The sequence below is a fragment of the Anarhichas minor genome, unplaced genomic scaffold (assembly GCF_050575085.1).
Source record: "Anarhichas minor isolate MPS153535 unplaced genomic scaffold, ASM5057508v1 ptg000054l, whole genome shotgun sequence".
Taxonomy (NCBI): Eukaryota; Metazoa; Chordata; class Actinopteri; order Perciformes; family Anarhichadidae; genus Anarhichas; species Anarhichas minor.
Window position 1 is genome coordinate 4,516,885 of NW_027466500.1, and position 19,313 is coordinate 4,536,197.

The 19,313-nt window shown below is 40.3% G+C and overlaps 1 protein-coding gene across 3 annotated transcripts; it reads left to right on the top strand.

Annotated features, from left to right (window-relative positions):
• The first annotated feature begins 2,497 nt into the window (after nucleotides 1–2,497).
• On the top strand, nucleotides 2,498–17,915 carry LOC142931699 (polycomb group RING finger protein 5-A-like). 3 transcript variants are annotated; one of them, XM_076075759.1, is made up of 9 exons: nucleotides 2,498–2,717; nucleotides 5,898–6,689; nucleotides 7,076–7,172; nucleotides 7,798–7,853; nucleotides 9,217–9,276; nucleotides 9,787–9,965; nucleotides 10,185–10,283; nucleotides 11,122–11,211; nucleotides 17,492–17,915. In XM_076075759.1, exons 2-9 carry the CDS (start codon nucleotides 6,575–6,577, stop codon nucleotides 17,537–17,539), a joined length of 744 nt encoding a protein of 247 aa, XP_075931874.1. In that variant the 5' UTR covers nucleotides 2,498–2,717; nucleotides 5,898–6,574; the 3' UTR covers nucleotides 17,540–17,915. The 3 variants fall into 3 exon arrangements, with proteins under 3 accessions (XP_075931874.1, XP_075931871.1, XP_075931873.1); XM_076075756.1 differs by having other exon boundaries at nucleotides 2,503–2,717; nucleotides 9,784–9,965; XM_076075758.1 differs by lacking the exon at nucleotides 2,498–2,717 and adding an exon at nucleotides 2,784–2,923 and having other exon boundaries at nucleotides 9,784–9,965.
• Nucleotides 17,916–19,313: the final 1,398 nt, after the last annotated feature.

Sequence of the window (19,313 nt, forward strand, 5' to 3'; positions counted from 1 at the left end):
CTCAAGAGAACAAACCTCTACTCCTCCTCCTTCAAACAGGAGGAGGAGTAGAGGTTTGTGCTCTTGATTCCCGGCCAACAAGAAGTGGTATCAGGCACATGTAGCCATGGCTAACAGTCCTGACGTATAGATGAAAGGCCTGCAGATTGACAAAAAGCTGGAAGAGACTCCTCAGATGTAAAATAAGAATCTACAGCCACATACCAGCTCTGTGACTCTGTGCAGCAGTGCTTTGAGCAACATGCTAACATCAACAATAAACCTGCGTAGTATCAGCTTGCTAGCATTGTGAGTATGTTATGCTGACATTGGCATTTAGCTTAAAGCCCTGCTGAGTGTAAGCACAGCCTCAGAGCCGATACGGCAGCAGACTCCACGTCTTATTCCGGTTTTAAAGCTGGGTGTCCCGAGTCCCAACAAACATCTGTAAAGTACTCAAACATTTACTACTAAATCGTACCGCTTTACATAGTGAAAAGAACAATTACATTATAATAATAGAAATACGAATACAAATAATAATATTAATAATAATATGATTGTTGTCAGCGCTTACTTAAACGTTTATCATGTTCCCTGTTAGGTGATAACAGGGTTAGGTCTTTTGTCTGTCAGTCAGTCAATGTGTCGGTGTCAAGGCTATTGCTATGACGCTTGAAGCTCTTTCTGTCAGTCGGGCGTTGAGCCTGCACTTGTGCACACTGACAAATACCTTGTGTTTAGATTTAAAAGGTATCGGACAATCAGTATACATGGTATATTACACCAATGCAATCCTTGTGTTTACTGGTGTTATTATACAGTTTTCAAAATGAACTTTGTTTTGGTGGATTTTGGGAGACAAAACCTGATTTCTTTGTCTGCTGAGGCGTTGTCCGTGTGTTGAGAGGTGTGCTTGGTAGTAGTAATTGTCCCCCGTCCTGATAAATCCTGTGGAACATGTATATGTGCGTGCATTAACATGTACTTAAGGGTCCCACAGTGGGATCAGAGTGGGTCGACAGTTGAATCACTCACTGCCTCTGTCTTTCTAATTAAACCTGTAAATCAAACCCGATTCTGCATCTCTTAGCCTGTTTCTCACTTTCCTGCCACATCAACATCCTTCTTTCTTTTTTCTTTTCCTCGGATCTTTCTCTACCTTATGTCAGCTGAAGCAAAGAGAGGAGGAGCGTGAAAGAGAGAAACTCTTGTTTTCTTTTCAAGGTCTTTTTCAGTCCCACTGATCTCTCTACCAAGGGAGCCACAATTCAGGCTTTTTTCTTAGAAAACACTTCAATCAGACTATTGCATAACGTATGCAACATGAGAAGAAGGAAATGTGTGATATACTGTCAACATGTTTATTTACTTGAGAACAGGAGACAATTCATTAAAAGTCCCCAACTAGATTCAACCACACAAACGTTCTGAACCAGCTGAGCTATCAGGTGTAACTAACATCCAACATAAGCCTTTTAAAAGACAAAACCAGTAATCCAATAGAAGAACCACCAAGATTACAAAAAGACCACACTGAAATCTGCAATAGCTATAATAAATAGTAAACATGATAATATGGCAAAACAATTACAACAATGCACTTAATCTCTCTGTCTTAATCGCCTCAGATGCTGGTATTTTTGCATTTTGGATGACAGTATTTGAGTTGATCGAGGTGGGTGAATGCGGTTTTATATGATGAAAAACCTTCTCATTAATATGATTTAGTATTTTGCAGTTGTTTTTATCTCACAACGGTAAGGTAAGATAACTTTCTCAAAGGGACAAAGTAGTGTGCGTGCTCATCCGAATATCAGGCACCAGCACACTGAACCTTTTTATTGGGTACAGCTTTATGATGTTGTGCCATTACGTCTTCATCAGTATTGTGGCACATATGAGTAACTGATGTACGTACTGAATGGTAATACGGCGTCTCGGACAAACAGAACCTTCCATAAGGTCTAATGTTGTGTCCTTATTCAATCCCAGAGGAGATTGAGGAGCCTGTATAAAGGTCTGTATTTGATGCTTTCCCATGCTCAGTATCTTGTTAAGAAATTGTGCTGAAACGTCTGAACTGTACTTAATACATTTTTTTGGGAGCATTAACACTTTTCTCATGAACTTGACTTTTCATGCTATCTGGCCTAAATATGATTGATCCGTTATAACAGATGAGGACGAGTGGCATAAATTACACTTGTATATATGCATTTATGTATGTGATTGATGTGTATTTTATGGTGCCTGTAGCACATTTAAAATGTTGTTTCTTGACTTGATCTGCTATTGTAGTTGTACTTTGTATGATGCATGAAAATTAAACCAAACCAAACTTGTTTGAGCTGCCTTCACTCCATCCCTGTTCATCACTACACACATGAGAGTGTGTGTACGTGTGCGTGTGTGTGTGTGTGTGTGTGTGTGTGTGTGTGTGTTGTAGGCCAATAGTCACTCAGTTACACAACCGCTTTCAGTTTCCGAGCCCTGCCTGCCTGCCTGGTGGCTCCCCGCCCACCGCTGCTCTCTCTGCTGCCTGCTTGCTTGCCTGCCTACCCGACTGCCTGGCTGCTGGGCGGACTGGGGCAGATCCGAGCCGACCAGTTCCGCGTTCTCTCCTCACCCAGTGCACGGACCGGAGTGAACAGGAGAACCGGGCAGTGTCATGGTGGACATTCCTGCCCAGCCGCGGCATCCATAACTCCGGGGGCAGAGGGAAAGTGTGGACGGAGGTGAGGAATGTGTTATTATTTCTTATTATTTCTGCGCGGATGACGAATTCATCAGTCGACGTCGGTCGCGATACGTTACAGCCAAACTTTGACGCTGCTGGCTGGACCTCCTCTCTCTCTCCACCCCTCCCTCCCCCTCTCGCTCTCTCTCTCTCTCTCCTGAAACGCAAAGTGCGTCGCCGTGCACACTCACATGCGGGATTACGGTATGTTCACGCAAACGGCGAATAACCCGCGTACAGTGCGCTTCCCGTTGGTGTCGTTAAAAGGCCGCGGAACGAAGCTTTGCAACTTTTACTGTCGATACGTGCTGCTGCGCGCGTGTCTATGTGTGTGCTCGAGTGTGTAGATAGATGGGTAGAGCTGCGACACGCGCGTATGCTTGCGCGCGTTTGAACGTGTTGGCTATAATGTATCGGCGTATGTCACTGTAATGTGCGTGTGTCGTCCATTGATGTTGTTTTGACACAGGTGACGTAGACCGTGACGCGCCTCAACGATGAGATAAGCAGATCCGCTGCGTGTGAATAAATAGCACGCCTGTGCGCGCGCCACTGTGCCTCATTGACGGATACTGGGGGGGTTTCAGAGCTGCGCATTTAAGATTTTTCTAGCAAAAAGCGGCACACGCTAAAAAAGACGCAAGCGTCTGGAGTCGAGTACACAACATGTCCTCTGTGTGTAGTTTGTTTCTTCAGTGAGTAAGCTGCCTGGAGCCAGCTCTGCATGTGTTCAACACTGTTTACACACCTGACGTAGACGTATGTGTGACGTCGTTTTGAAATGATGGAAGTATGAGAATAAAGTAGACCCCAAATTAAAGTAGTTCTGGGAAAATTACTGTTGGGACCTATTATGTTTGCAGCATACATCAGGTGGATACAAAATGAGCTACAATTTACAACAACTAATGCCACAAATGAACACCTACATCAACATTTGCTTTTATTAATTTGAGATGATTAGTCAAATTAAAATAAGTTGAACAAATAAAAAACAAATGTAACGTTTTATATCAAATCTGACAGTGAGTCAATGTTATGACTTAGTTATTGATAATGATAACTTTGGCTGAGTAAGTCAATTATGTAGCCATGCAGTTCTGTTGCCTCGTCTCAATACACAGAGCTGTGCAAGAAATATCTGTTTGCCTGTTTTGACAGATTTAGATTTATTTAATTTTGATTCAATGGATTAAGGGACAGGTGAGGTTGTTTTTCTTGTGGTTGCTGGAATTTAAAAAATATTTCTTCACTTAAAAAAAAAAAATTTGGCACATGTAGCTATCCCATAATTGTCGAACACTCTGAGTATTTAAAGTCTTGGTAGAGTTTAAGCAGTTACCAGAATTGAGCTTATCGGAAATATCTAAAGAAGGTGCAAAGTTTGGCACAATGTTTCAATTTCAAGTGCATATTTCCCAAACATATAAATTGACAATATAAAACAGACTCATTGCATATATAGTCAAAATACTACTTTGTATCCTAGACGAAGTAATTACGCAATTAGACGTACAATTTAAAAAGTATCTTGAACATGTGACTTAATTCACGTTAAGAAATTCTCTAGTACGGAGAAGTATGTTATCTCATTAAAATATAACAGTAACGTATAACATAAGACTTATTCACTTTATTGCTTGGTCTCTTCATGGTGTGCACGTATCTAAAGAAAGTTGTCAAAGAAGCAGACAGCACACATGGGCAGATATATTGTTTATGTCACCATAATGTTCTATGGTATTTAGAGCAGCTATTTGAGCCCTATACATACAGTATTCACGCAGGAGCTACAGTATCACAAACTTTATTTTGATAGTATTCCTACAGTAACGTATAGTTTGTCTGTGATAAGCAGCGGTGAGTTGTTCCTGCTTCATTGTGTTGACTTCTGGCACAATGATATGTTGTGGTATCCCCCTACCATTAATACAAAAAAAGAGGTAAACCCACCAAAACTCATTTTGCATATTGGTTGCATTCATAGTAAAAATGGAGTAAGAAGAGCCAAACTGGTGTTGGATAAAGTCAATAAATACAACCTGCCTGCCAAACTGTTTATTCTGTAACTGTTATTATAATAATCTGCATGATGATTAGTATTTGATATTACCAGGTAATGATAGACTGCTGTGTGTTTCGAAAGGAAATGAATGAGACCTGAGAACAGTGACTAATCCCACATCCAGAAACATTTACCGGCTTGCTCGCTTCATTTACTGTAATAGCAGCGCTGACACCATACCATCTGAATGAAAGGCTTTGCACAGTAGAAGGGACATTTCTGAATGGAATTGCCGCCACGGCTATGAAGCTTAATATTATATATTAATATATTTGAAGTCGGGCAACCAAAATTCATTCAAATCCATCAAAATGGGGATGGAGTTGATCCAAGTTGGAGACTTTAGCTATTCATAGTAATGGTAATCCAGAGACGGACGCATGCAGGTCAGAACTGCAACAACCCTGTGAATGTTCATTTCATTGTTAGTTAATGATGAATACATTAATTACACAACAAAACAAGTAGGAGAGAACAAACCAAAAAGCAGGGGAAAGAATAAAGATGCACAAGCATTACAGTACAATGATGATTGTGTACACGCTATATACTGTATAGATATAGAAAAATAGTCTGAAAAACCTGCAAGTTATAGTCTTAGAACCATAAACCACAGCATTAAAGGGTCATAATAATAGACCCTAACCCTAAATACTTAAACCTGCGTTCATGTTTGTCCGACATGTAACTTCCTGTGGTGAGCCAGGAGTTATTCCATCTTTTGAGGAGATCTAATCCTCACGACTCAGTTAGTCAGTAAGGTGTCTAGATTTAATCACTGCCCTTTAAACTGACTGTGAGCCAGCTCACTGACTGAGATCGTCATATGGAGCTCCTCTGGTTGTTGATAATATTCCTGGTGTTGAAGGCAGTATTACACGTCAGAGAGTCATTCCTCAAAAATCACTGTAAAGATATAGTTATATTTAATTTTGTCTTTGTTATAAGGGACTCTATAGACATTTCAAAATGTTCCCTTTGAATGTGTTTTATTGTGTCTTAAGTTCTGCATATCTCTGTAAATATCTTCATGAATATATCTTTCTATTCCAGCTTTTTTATCTGTACTCTGCACATAGCACACTTCCTTATGTTTGTTTCTATTGTCTTTAGGTAACTTGAGTTTGAGGTTAAAAGGTCATCAGACAGTTCCACGTCACCATGTGCCACTAGAAGGACGTCAACAGCAGCAGCACCATAATGATGAATGAACTGACTGGGATGAGGCCGACTACGCAGAGGTCTTTGGCCTCACTGTCGTCAGCTGACCTCTGACCCCTCATGGATTAAAAATGGCACTTTGGCTGAGACGGGGAGGGAAGCACGACGTCTTACTCTCCAGGAATTTTGGGACTTTAACAAACGTGGTTGTTTGAAACAGGATTGCACAGACTGGACAAACCTGGTGTCTCCTTTTTTATTTCAATGGGAGCAACATGTTTCAGTGAAGATGGAATAAGTTCTGTGTGGGAGATGTTGATAAAGAAAAACTGATCACAAAATAGAAATTGGGTCAAGGATGGAGCAGGATTTTACACAGTAGGCTCTCTCATTTCTCTCATAAATTGTGGATAACGAACATTTGTATGCACTAGCCTGGACTAACATTAGCCAGTGTTGGTGAAGATACCAAACTTTGACACCCAATATTCGCCTGTAACTGTACTCTTTTCCATTCCTTATTGTTGTGAATGGACGTCTGACTCCGAAAGCTTCCCTTCAGCTTTAAACTGTAACTCTGACTCCTGGTTAGTATCTCGCTGTAGCTTTGCTAAAAAAAGACTCCAAACATGGCTGCCACAGGAAGGAAGCACTTGGTGAGGGACTTTAACCATTTCATCACCTGCTACCTGTGTCGAGGTTACCTGATAAAACCGACCACGGTCACCGAGTGCCTGCACACCTGTGAGTGAAACAACAGACACGTTTTCTACACATTTCAATGAGTGGAAATCAATGGCAGAAGATCAAGACAGTTTGACATCATGTGGTTTGTTTGGAATTGTCCCACAGTGCATTGTGTGAACGCATTATTAGCTTGTTACCTAGCAAGCTAACCCACCTGCAAGCAAGCTTGTGAGTGAGCAAACTATCTATAAGTTAGCTAACCTGCTAATGAGTGAGATATTAAGCTAACTAGCATGTGGTTGTCAAGTGCTAAAAGCAGGTTTCTTTCTTTTATTTCTTTGGAATCCTTAAACAAGATGACGTCAAACTGTCTTGACAAAGAGTAGCCATTAGAAATACCAATTTAACTTCAATAAATTATGTTTATGTTGTTTCTTCTGCAGTCTGTAAGGGCTGTATAGTGCAGCACTTTGAGGACAGTAATGACTGTCCTAAATGTGGCATTCAGGTCCATGAGACCAACCCTCTGGAGATGCTCAGGTAAGATGTCATTTTTTCTTACCTCTCTTATTTGAATGAGCTTATTTCCTCTTTTTTTGATTGGTAGTTTGTCACCCTTCACTTTCTTTATCCTTCTTTAATGCTCTTTCTCTTCGTCTTAAAAGAGATTCTGTGGCTTTTAAAAATGGGGTTTTCAACACTTATAGTACAAATTAAATTTCATTCATCTCCATTTGATTAGTGGCCCCCCTGGTCCACCTGCTATGTTCTGGTCTTTCTACTTTTTGATCATCTCATCCTTCCCTTATTACCTTATCTCAGTCTTCTTATCCTTCTGTTTGTCTCTTTATCTTATTTGCTTCCTATTCTTTATTCATGTTTCATTCTGATTTGTCATCTGTTTTGTCTTATATCACAACTACTCATCTGTTGCACCAACTCATTCTCCTCTATTATATCTTCCTTTTTTCTCTAATCTTGTATTCCTTCTTGACTTCTTCTCTTTGGTTTCCGCCCACCTGATCCCTCTCTCCTCTACCTCCGCTACTGCTCCCCCTCTTAAAATCCTGTCACTTTAAATCATCACGCAACTTCCTCTTCACCTCCTCGTCATCATGTTCTCCCTCCACCTCCTTCTCACGCTCTTCTCTCTCCATATTCTCAGGTTGGACAACACCCTGGAGGAGATCATTTTCAAGCTGGTGCCTGGACTCAGAGAACGTGAGCTTGCCAAATGGTTTCATCAATCTGTCTTCTCAGTTTGCAGTCCATGTTTAATGATATGACTATTCATGGGGGGGGGGAGACGACATCTTTTTTTTGTAAACAACAGCACTTTGAACACCGTTTTTTATAAAGGCACATATTATTATATACTGTACTTACATACTGTGCTAAGCAACATCCGGATTAACATTACAGTAACCCACATGAACACATGCCTGTTCTCATTTTAGAAGCTAGTAATTAATCAGACCCAATGGCCTCAAATGGTACTGGGTTCAAACCTGCATGGCCGAAAAGCATGTTGAAGTGCTTTTGAGCAAAACGGAATCCCTACAAGCTCCTGGGCACTGCTCTGCAGCTTTGATCCAAGAAGCCAAGTCAAAATGTCGAACTAAAGCTGTGATGGTGCTATAATTTTATGACTCCATAACTTCACCTCCGGTGACGGAGCGCTCTGGCAGCCGATTGATGGAACAAACGTATTGTATTTTAGTGGCACTCGTGTCGCTCGGCCAAGTGGTGTAAAAATCTGTATCGTATGAATTCTGTTTCATGCTTTTTGAAGAGTAGACTGTTGGTTTTTTTCTGTACCTGACACATGTCATGTCCGTGCAGAGGATTTCTTTGCACTATTCATTAAAATCAAGCTAGCCCGCGGCTAGCTTTACCTCATTTGGCATTAATACAATTTCTCTTTTCATTGTTCATTAGAGGTTAGAACATACTTCATACAGAGTGTGAAATAAAAGTAATTGAATTCACAGAAATACCACAGGAGACAGAAACAACAACAAAACTGATTGTCTAGGTTGCACTATAGTTCTAAATGTTTCTGTTATAAAAAAGATATTAGCCATACGCTTCCGGCTACCGAGACAGTGCTTTATGATTTGTATTTCCAAATGAGTGAAGGTAGTTCATATAAGACAACAAATTCCACTGTAGATGAATCAGTTATGGCAAGGCAGCCTATTGTCTGGACAGAATGCATACTGTAGGCTATTTTACAAGCTTGCGTTAGTCTTTATAATGGGGTCTCTCACTGTAATTTAGAACTGTATGCAAAGGAGCTTGTATGCATTGATAGTTAGGATGAACCTTCCCAAATTCTTCCATTACACCCCAAAGAACTTGAATTGAATGCTAAGCTCAATCAAGAACAATTGATTTCTTCAAACACAAATACTTTAAACACATGGTCTCTATCTGGACAGGATCTCAATCAGTGCACTAGCTTATGCATTATCAGAATCACCTGTCCTTCTTTATAGAAATACTGTCTGTCCGAATTCTCCATGCTGCTTTTTAACACTGTCTTTTTACCTGTTGTTCTGTGTTATCTGTTTATGTGAACCAGAAGAGGAACAGCAGGAAGTGGAATTCTGGAAGAAGAACCAACCCAGAGAAAACGGCCAAGGTAAGCTGTCTGTCACATTTAAACTGAATATAATTGAACCGTATGATTTTAATGGATTAATATACAGTTGCTATTTTTCTGGCTGTACCAGGAGAAGCCCTGGGATGAGTAGCAATGTCAGATATTGTGTATGTAAATCATGTTACAGTTTTTTGTCTTCTTCCTCTCATTGTTAGAGTAGGCAGAAGTAAAATAAATAGATGAGGGAAGTTTTGATTCATCAAAATGTGGGACATCAGGGAATTTCCTGCTCATATGCATCATACACCCCATTTTGATACTCAATTTTTCCTATTCAAAGAAAGATTTGAGTGGCTCACATCTCACTTATTAGCACTCTAACATTTGTGTGTGTGTGTGTGTGTGTGTGTGTGTGTGTGTGTGTGTGTGTGTGTGTGTGTGTGTGTGTGTGTGTGTGTGTGTGTGTGTGTGTGTGTGTGTGTGTGTGTGTGTGTGTGTGTGTGTGTGTGTGTGTGTGTGTGTGTGTGTGTGTGTCTCATACCATAGCAGAAACTGTGAGGTGTCAGCGGATTGGACTGCCTGATGTTGGAGACGATTATGGTGGCGGTGGAGGTGGTGATGATGATGACGATGGCGGCGATGAAGATTACCACAGGAGTGACCCTCAGATAGCTATCTGTCTGGACTGCCTACGCAACACAGGACAGTCAGAGGAGAGCACTGTCACGGTGTGTGTGTGTGTTTTATTGATTATATGTGCAACATTTTCATCAAGAAGTGTTTTGATAATCAATAAGCCTTAAAAACAGCTTGGTTTTCTAAATGCCTCCAAGCTTCTTAGACAGTTAGTAACTAATCTCTTGTAAAGGTTTGAATGTGTTTTGGGGACTTTAGTTACCTCTCTCATTAGATTGGAGTGTAATGGAATTTGTCTCTCGTCCGTTTAGGATTTGATGAAGAGGTTCATCCGCTGCTCCAGTAGAGTCACAGTGGGAACAATTAAGAAGTTTCTCAGTCTTAAACTGAAGCTGCCTAGCTCTTATGAGGTAAGGAACAGATTCATTGAACATTTAAATTAAGGTCCGCACACTGCAGCTCCCTTAACAGTTATGTTATGTTATACGATGCAGACATTTTATTATTCAAACACTATGACTTTATGATTGAACTGGTCTCATATAGAATAAAGTTTATTGCCAATTATTTTCAATCATGGCTAACTGGCTAGGTGACTACCAGCAACATTACCTAAACTCTGTGAGTTTATAGCAAAGTAAAGAACATTTATCTGAACAACTATTGTCAAATGCTTTATTATTAGCCAGTGCAATGGTTTTGATAGCTACAGACTCAAAAACCCCAAAAGTGATCAAGCTGCCACACAGAACTATGAAACAGCCAATCCAATAAGTATATGTGTCAATTGAAAGATAACACAAAAATACAATTTAAGTAAAATAACCAACAAATGTCCCACTTTAAGAAAATAAACAAAACATCCAAAGAATGAAACTTGAACCACTCTTAAAGAAATCAGTCAGCTTGGATTCAAAACTGACGGCTTCCACGTTTGCTTTAGACTGAGCTTGTACTGAATCTCAAACAGTCGTTCACACATTCAGTGCAGCCTCCCACGCATTACCGCAGTCAACTTCCCCTCTTCTTTCATTTTGTGCATCAGGGTTACGATTTTTATAAACTTTCATTTCCTTTGTCAATTTACATGTCATATCACCCTTTGAGGTTTTGGCACCGCATTGTCATTTTGATCCTTTTATTAAACTAAATTGATTCTTTAATCTTTTTCTTTAATTTTGTTTTCTAAAAATAATTGAATGTAACTTATTTCTGATCTTTTTTTTTCTTTTCCTGTGCTGTGTCCAGCTGGATGTGCTGTGTAACGGAGAGATCATGGGAAGAGATCACACTCTGGAGTTCATCTACATGACCCGATGGAGGCTGCATGGAGAGAATGTAAGGCTGTCACCCTCACTTCCTGTTTGTGTGTGCGTGTTTGCGTGCTCATGTGTAGATGCACTGGAGCAGGAAAGTACTGGTTAAATGACTTCTCTTTTCTAAATCATTTTTGCAGGAAGAACGTTTTTATTCAAATAATCTGTCATTACTGTCATCACTCACGACTGAATTCTGACTCCAAGCTAAAGAAAGGAGACTTTTCTTAACGTTGTTTTGTTGGTGTTGTTTTGTTCTAAGTAAGAAACCAATCACATTTTAAAGATGTCGCTAAAACTCTCCTTCAAGATTCTTGAAAGAAAGTTATGCTTCCTTTAATGATCAATGTCTTAGACATGTACACTGAATATTCCTTTCACTTATTCAAAGCCTTGATTCTGTCCTTCTGACTACACACTATATACTCAAGTGCCACAGGCTTCCATTCTGTTTGCTTTCTTCACCACTGTGAACACTGTCAACTCGGAGGGTCAAATTGAATACTGAAGTAAATTCTAGTTGACTGCACTTTGGTTTGACTCCCACATTACCTTAAGTTAAAATCAGTATGCGCTTTCTATTCAATCCAGTGGTACACAATATCCATCATCATAAAGGTTCCTTTGAATATCATCAGGAATTAATGACCTTTCCTGATTATAGACGTTAATATTGAAAGATTGACTAGATATGAACAGATTCATAGTAGTAAGAGTCAAGGAAATGCTTTGCGGATGAGGACTCCTGAGTGCTGGAGATGGAGTCACACACTTGGATGTATGGGAGTGTTCTTCAGGGAATGAAAGTCGAACAACATACACAGACAGACACAAAAAACACATGCTTGCACTAACACTTGTGTGAACCTTAACGTTCACCATCAAAACAGACAAATTCTTGCTCAAGAAACGTCTTCTGTCTAAAATGTTAATTGGTCCTCACAAAGATAGAAGCACTAGAACACACACACACACCTACACACACACACACAGCACCAGGAGGAGTTGTCCTGTTCTCACACTTTTGGGTCCACTCTGGTTCAGAGAAACGCCTGATGGTTTTATATAGAATGGCAGATGCCGTGGAGAAATCACATTCACTCGAGGTGAAGGCTCTGAATTTGAATGTATTTGAAGCACTGAATTTGAATATGTGAAGATGGCTTGTTCAAAGTGAAACAGATTGTGAAGGTTTTTCATCATCGAGCTTCTTTGTAAGCACAATCTTTCCTTAGCAGTGTTTCCTCCGCCCCCACTTTGCCCACAACTCGCACGCTCCAAAACAACAGACAGAAATCAGCCCGTCAGAATTATTTATGTCCCTCCTGGTGAGTCAGAAGGATAAACACCAAGAACTCCTGTCCGGTTAAGGATGAGGTAAGGAGAGGAGTGACGGAGAGGGTGAGAGAGACAGATTCGAAGCATGAAAGTCAGGAATGGAGACAGAAGAGGGAGAGAAAGAAGACCCGAGTCATTCATCAGTCTCATCCTACTGACAACTACGCAGCTTGACTTGATTTTCTCCCTCTGACGCTGAGACACACAGAGGCCGGTCAGGATGGCTGCACTCACATGGGAACGAGGAAAATTCATCTTTTACCACTCAGCGTCTCGGGATGTCATTTAGCCAGAACAGGACACTACCTTCTGATTGCCTTGATGGTGATGAGAAGAAAAAAAACATGCACACTCGCTCAAAATGTATCTGGGAAGTACTGTTGTCTGTGCTGACTGGGTAATGAACACATCCTGATGCCTGTTATTGCTGACTGGCAGTTAATTATATCGTTGAGCAGTTTGTTTTCTGTTTAAATGAACTGTCATGTGTCATGTTCCAGAAATATTAGATTAGATAACTAAATTGTCACTAATTTAAATTGCATCAGCAAGACGTTCTACCATTGAATACTTTGTCCTAGCAACCCTAAAGCAAATCTGTTTTGGGTCAAATGTAATTGCTATCTGGTCTAAAGGTCTTCCCTAGGACTCAAGACCGGACCCGAGAGCTGACATAACGAGTGGAACAGCAAAGTTTGACTTCACAGTATAAAATTAGCCTTTTCATCCGGTGGTCTTCTGCATCCATGGTCCCATATGAGCTTTATCGTTTCCTTTAACCCCGCCTCGGTCCAGCCTCGATCTCAGGCTCATTCACATGAATAGAGGAAAGAATCCAATGATACACATAAGAGCTATTCACGTGTTCATACTGGGAATCCAGAAGTACGAACACTTCCACAAATAAAGGCATCAACCAATCACGTTGTGCGAAGAGGGTTGAGTTCTTTATGAAACAACATCACGGAGGTGCCGTAGTCCAAACCAAGTTGGTGTTTGTTATTACTCCTTTAAAACTTTTGACCTTGACAAAAGGCAGCACAGACCATATTCCACTCCTGTTCTTAACTTTCACAACAAAAGCCCTCGATATGTAATATTCACAGGCGAGAATTAAAGTTTTTGTGTGTCTAAACAACATACTAAATGCCTAAATGTTAGATGGCCGTGTTGGATAGACAGAGCCGTCCCAGATAGTCCCTCTCTGTGTACTCTGTTCAGATGAAGGTCAAACCCCTCTCAGATTAGATTAGAAAGAGCACTCTCATTGTTTTCAACCTCAAACGGTATTTCTGAGATCAGACACAGTCACTTATTGCAGCTGTGGCAGTCGTTCCATCCCTCCTTATTGAGAAGCAGTGGACTCACCTCGTTAGCACAAATCAGTTTCAGGTGTTGGCACCGTTTGTTCAGAAGCAGGAAGGTTTTCTGTCTGGATGATGGATGATGGAGCATAACTTACAAATGAAACACAAAACTCTTTCCTAAACACCTTCAAGCAAATGGTCCCGCCAGAGAATGCTGAACCTCTTCACCACCTCAAACTCAGCACACTCTCAAGATGTGGAGTTTAAAATACGGCTTCTTTTTATCGGAAAAAATCCCACTGAGACAGAAAACCACATGTGTTTAATTTCAAGAGGACATCATTTGTTAAAGTACAGTTTAGTTGCCACTAAAACAATTCTTCTCATATCAGATATCCTAATCGGAAATCTAAATCTATGAATTGTTTTTTACAGATTATCATGCTTTTTCTCGACAAAAAGTATTCCAACATAAACAACAAAATACCTGTATTTTTCCTTGGGACAAGAGTTATAATTCACATGCATATTAGAGGTCTTTGTCATTAAAACTTAATTTGATGTTTTATATCTTGAGGCATTTGAAATGAAATGACTGATACCGTTGTTTTTGTTTTGTTTTCCTACAGACACTTTGTAGAATCACTTTATTATCAACAATAAAAAGATCAACACTTGTGGCCAGGGTGGCCAGCATTTCATTGAATCAAAATGTAATGTCTGATTCACATATTTATTTTAAATTATTTCAAATCCTTTATTGAATCAATCTATTTGTTGCCGTAAAAAGCAGTTATCAATATGCAGTAATGTGTGCAGAAAGTTGGATGAGCATTCGTCCCGGTCCTGAAATGGGTATCAGGCTTTGTCGTCATAAATCTACTGAGCCCTCTGACAAGTGGCATCATTCCCTAACCGTTGAGTAATGTACCTTTAAGCAGCCTTACATTCCTACACTCACCCAAGCAAAGATACTCCGCGGCGTGACCCGCCCTTAAACCTACATCGTATCTACTCGGGTTAAACCATCTCGACAGGCAACCCCACTGGAATGAGAACCTTCTCATGAATCATGTCCCTCGTCCTTGATAAATAATATCAGTTTTACATCAACAAGGTGAATCACTGCTTTATCTGACAGCAGGTCCACGTTGAAGCTACAGAAGTGTGTACTCTTCAGACCTCTAAAGGATGATTCCTAATGATGTTGTTGACCCCCTTTCTTGTAGCATTGACCCTGACACTTTGTTTCATGACAGAAGAGTACAAAGACGAATACTCAGGGTCCCCGGTGGAAGAACCTTTTACATTTTGTACATTTAATGAGCTTAAGTGTGACCCCAGAGGGGACAAATTAAAGTAGAATATATTTGCATTACGTCTAATCACCACATATTCCTGTAGGAAATAGACGATGGAAAAGTACGTTAATTGTGTAATATTTGACAGCAGATCTAGTTTTCAGTATTTTCACCTAACTGGAGATTTGCTGGTGCTGCAGGTTGGAAGGTTCTACAGTCGTCAATTTGACACTACAACAAAATCCCTTAAAAGTAGCTGAAAGCTGAAGAGAAAATCTGTTACCGCCGTATAATTCAAGTGTTTGGAGAGCAAAATGCTGAGTGAAAGCGTGTCAGAGATGCAGATACAAAGGCACAGCGAGAGGCTGCTTAGGTTGGATTCAGTGTTGTTCTTTATTTCCGAGGCATGATGCAGCAAAATGCAGAAAGCCAGAGGAGATGACAGCAGCTGTACTCTGCTGCACCAGCAGCCTCGAGCAGCCAGAAATAGTAGACAGGCTCCAGAAACAGGAGACCGTGTCTTCACTTTGCAGCTGCTTTCACAAACATCCACTTTTTGAATTTTTTATGAAAAGGGTAGCTCACATCTTTTGACTCTTTCAAATGTGCTTTGCAACCAAAGGAGGCACGATGTACAAGTTGTCCTCATTGACATTTCTGTTAGTTATCCAGAATGATGGATGAATTACTGAAAGAGCCACAGGGACCTGCAAGGTCAAGGCTCATCTATATATCAAGAGAGTTAACTTTTGAAAAACCGAAGGTACAATCTAAACTTTCACCATGCGAAAGCTACATGACAGATATTGACATGAATATCAAGAAGTGTTTGTTTGGCCTGATGTACTCTGTATTTGACATTGTGCAATACAGGCTCCCAGACGCCGCTGCGAGAATTCACATGTTGCAACCGTGATCAAAGTTGCAGAGATTGCTATTTGTTGACATGTTTGCACTCATTACACTTATTACATTGTGGTAGGGCAGTGTTGTTACGTGACCCTGTGTCTTTGTGCTGGTAAAAAGTTTTAAAAGAGGAAACATTTGACAAACTTGGACAGCCAATGAGGGATCTGGTAAATCCTACCAGTACTCCAATATGTTCATCGCTGTTTGTCATAACTTCTCTCTCCCCGTCACCTGACTGTCTCCTAAGTTTTTAACAATCCAAAACACAAAAGACATGTTTTCTATGCAAGAGGAACATACAGTCAATCACAGCGCAACAAATTTCAAAATACTAACAGTTGATGGCATTGCAAAGTAGGAAGTCTGTTATTGTGTTCGTGTTATACCCCTCCCCCTTTGGGAGGGGGTATTTTCTTCTAACCAATCAATGGCAAGAGACGTATCCGTCTGACTAACATCATTTGGAACAGTTTATAGTTTTCATGTTGATGAAATGTGTCAATTAAAATGTGTTTTGTCCTTTAAGCTGAATAATAATAACCTGGACAGCTGCATTGATCTCATCCAAGCTGGTCACAGTCTGTCACTGAGCACAACACCAGACCCATTTAAATCACTTCAGAAATCTGAGACTGTTTATTGTTATGAAAGCACTAACGCGCAAACACATGGTTAGACTGTTCCATTTTTCAATGCACCAAATATACACGCATAGGCTTTCTATTTTTGTCAGGAATCAAAAGCTAAACCTAAATACTTTGTGATAAGCAGGCTTGCTTCTGGATTCAGATTTGGGAGAAAGAAATGCTCCATTAAAGCTAATAGAAAGAGTGGCTTGTTACACAGCCCTCTGTATTCCACAGATATCGAATGATAAACTTTTCAATTGAGCTTCAGCAGAGCGAGCAGCAGCCTTTATTGCTTCTTTTTTTCATATATAGCTCTTCTGCATCAGACACTTGGCTTCTATCCTCGCAGAGCAGAGCAGAGCCAGGTCGATCCTGGGCACTTTAATGGGAACGGCTTCACATTCTTCTTTGGCTCTGAATTCATGAAAACCTGCAGTTTGACGTCAGATGGAATAGGAGTCGCCCGGTCTGTCTTTCGCTCTGTCAGTCTGACTTCTTATGGCTGCAAATCTAACTACTGGAGATTTGTGTGAGTGTGTGTGTGTGTGTGTGCGTGTGTCTGTGTTTCAGCATGTCATGTGGAATTGGGTTGAAAATACAGGTTGTTGATGTAACAACTGTTCTTGCACCTTTTAAAAAAAATTCCAAAAGCCTGTTTAATAAACGATAACCTGCGCACAGAATGTTCTAGCTTTAGTGATTCAGTATCTAATTACTGGCCTCAGTGTTCCAGCAGCCGTGTGGTGAACGTTTATGGTTTGAAGACCAAAAAAGACAGATTGTCTCCTCTGAAACACGTTTTTCTGTCTCTCCCTCAGACATATCCCATGGTTCTTGAGTACCGCCCACGAATCGACTTTGGCTGAACCACAGCTGCAAGAAGAGGACCACACACACACACACACCACAGACATACACACACAGACATATGCAGACGTACATAACAAGTGTAGAAAACATGAGGAGCACCTACATTTGCACATGGACAAACACAATTACAAACATGCCCACAATGTGCAGAGATAGAGAGATTTAAATGTATTTTTGTACAGCCAATGATGAAGTGCATACGTTGTCATGGTAAAGAGGTTTTATGCTACATAGAATAATATATGCTATTATATATGATATTTTTAAATGTTTGTCCCTGTGCCTAAAAACCTGTTGAGATCAAATGAAGTTTGACCATATCTTCACTTTGCCTGTCTAACTCTGTAGATTAAATGTTGATTTTCTACTGTTTGATGGTTGTTCTTATGTCTGCCTCTGCAGTTGGATTTTATCGCGGTCACTCTCACTATCTGAAGGTGTGGCTAATAGAACTAACAGTCAGCCTAAAACGTGTACGGTTTATCTGAGTCTGAGACATCATATCTATCCGAGATCTTCGCTGAGAGACCCCCTCCAATGAAAATCAAGTTTTTAACCTTGTTGATATGTCCATATGGTGTTTTTTTATATACACATTATGAGGACAATAAGCAGTCAACCCCATGGCTGTGCATTTCTGCCCTGCAGTGTACCAATAAGTCAGACAGCCAGGGTTTAATGAGTCACAGACCTAAGAAACCAATCCAGTCAACTTGCGGCTGGGGCTTTCTCTATCATAGCGTATGCTAGGGCGAAATGAGGGGTATCAGAGGGGAAGCCAGGTGTAGGAATAGGTATTTTGTAATACCTGTTCCGTATATCAATTCAAAACAATGGCAGATGTGAGCACACTGGAACGTCATAGCAGATAGTGTATGTTTCACAACCACCACTGCCAATTAAAAGCTAAAAACGGACAATAACGAATAAAAGATGCTAACTACACTTACCATTCTAATATGTCGGCTAGTCTCTGAGTCAAACATGTAAGGCTACATCTCTACAATGTTTCCTCTAGCAGAGAAAATATTCAAGAGGCCAAAACGTGTCGCTCCAAGTCTTTTCCTCCGAGTATTTTCAGAGTTTTTTTTGTACTTTTAAAGTGTACTTTTAAATCCCTTAATCAAAGCAGAGTTTTCCATGATTGAAAACATGTCTGGCTGAAGGCTTTAAGAAGAAGTAAGTCCAAATGAAATGTGTACTTGTAGTTTTACTCAATTTTCACCCTCTTGACAGATGATGTAACACTTGTCATGGACTGCACAATACATGAACTTATTCATTAAGTTACAGACAGAGCATCTCTTTCCATTGAAAAGGCCAAAATCATTCCCATCCCTATTTTCAGCCGTCACTGCTCTCACTGCTCATTTTGTTTTTTGGTGACTCAAAGCTCAGGGAGTCATGAGGGCAATGACAGGGAAACTGAGTGCTCCTCTGCCACTTGCAGAGCGGTGACTGACAATGATTATCAGCAATTACATGCAACCATTTATCGATTAAGGTCATTTTTTTTAAAGGGACAGTAAAATATTAGTTTTTACCGTGGAATAAATGCACACACACACACATACAACATGTTTTAAGTGGGCAGGGTTAGACAGAGAGTATGTCACTAAACCATGTCACAAGGTGAAAAATGTTGGTGAATTTCCAAATGAAGAGAATAGCAGGAAGGAATCTAAGTGCACGCACACACATACACACACACACACACAAATACACTTCAAGATGACCTATACACTGCAGTAGATCATAGCATCCGTACTG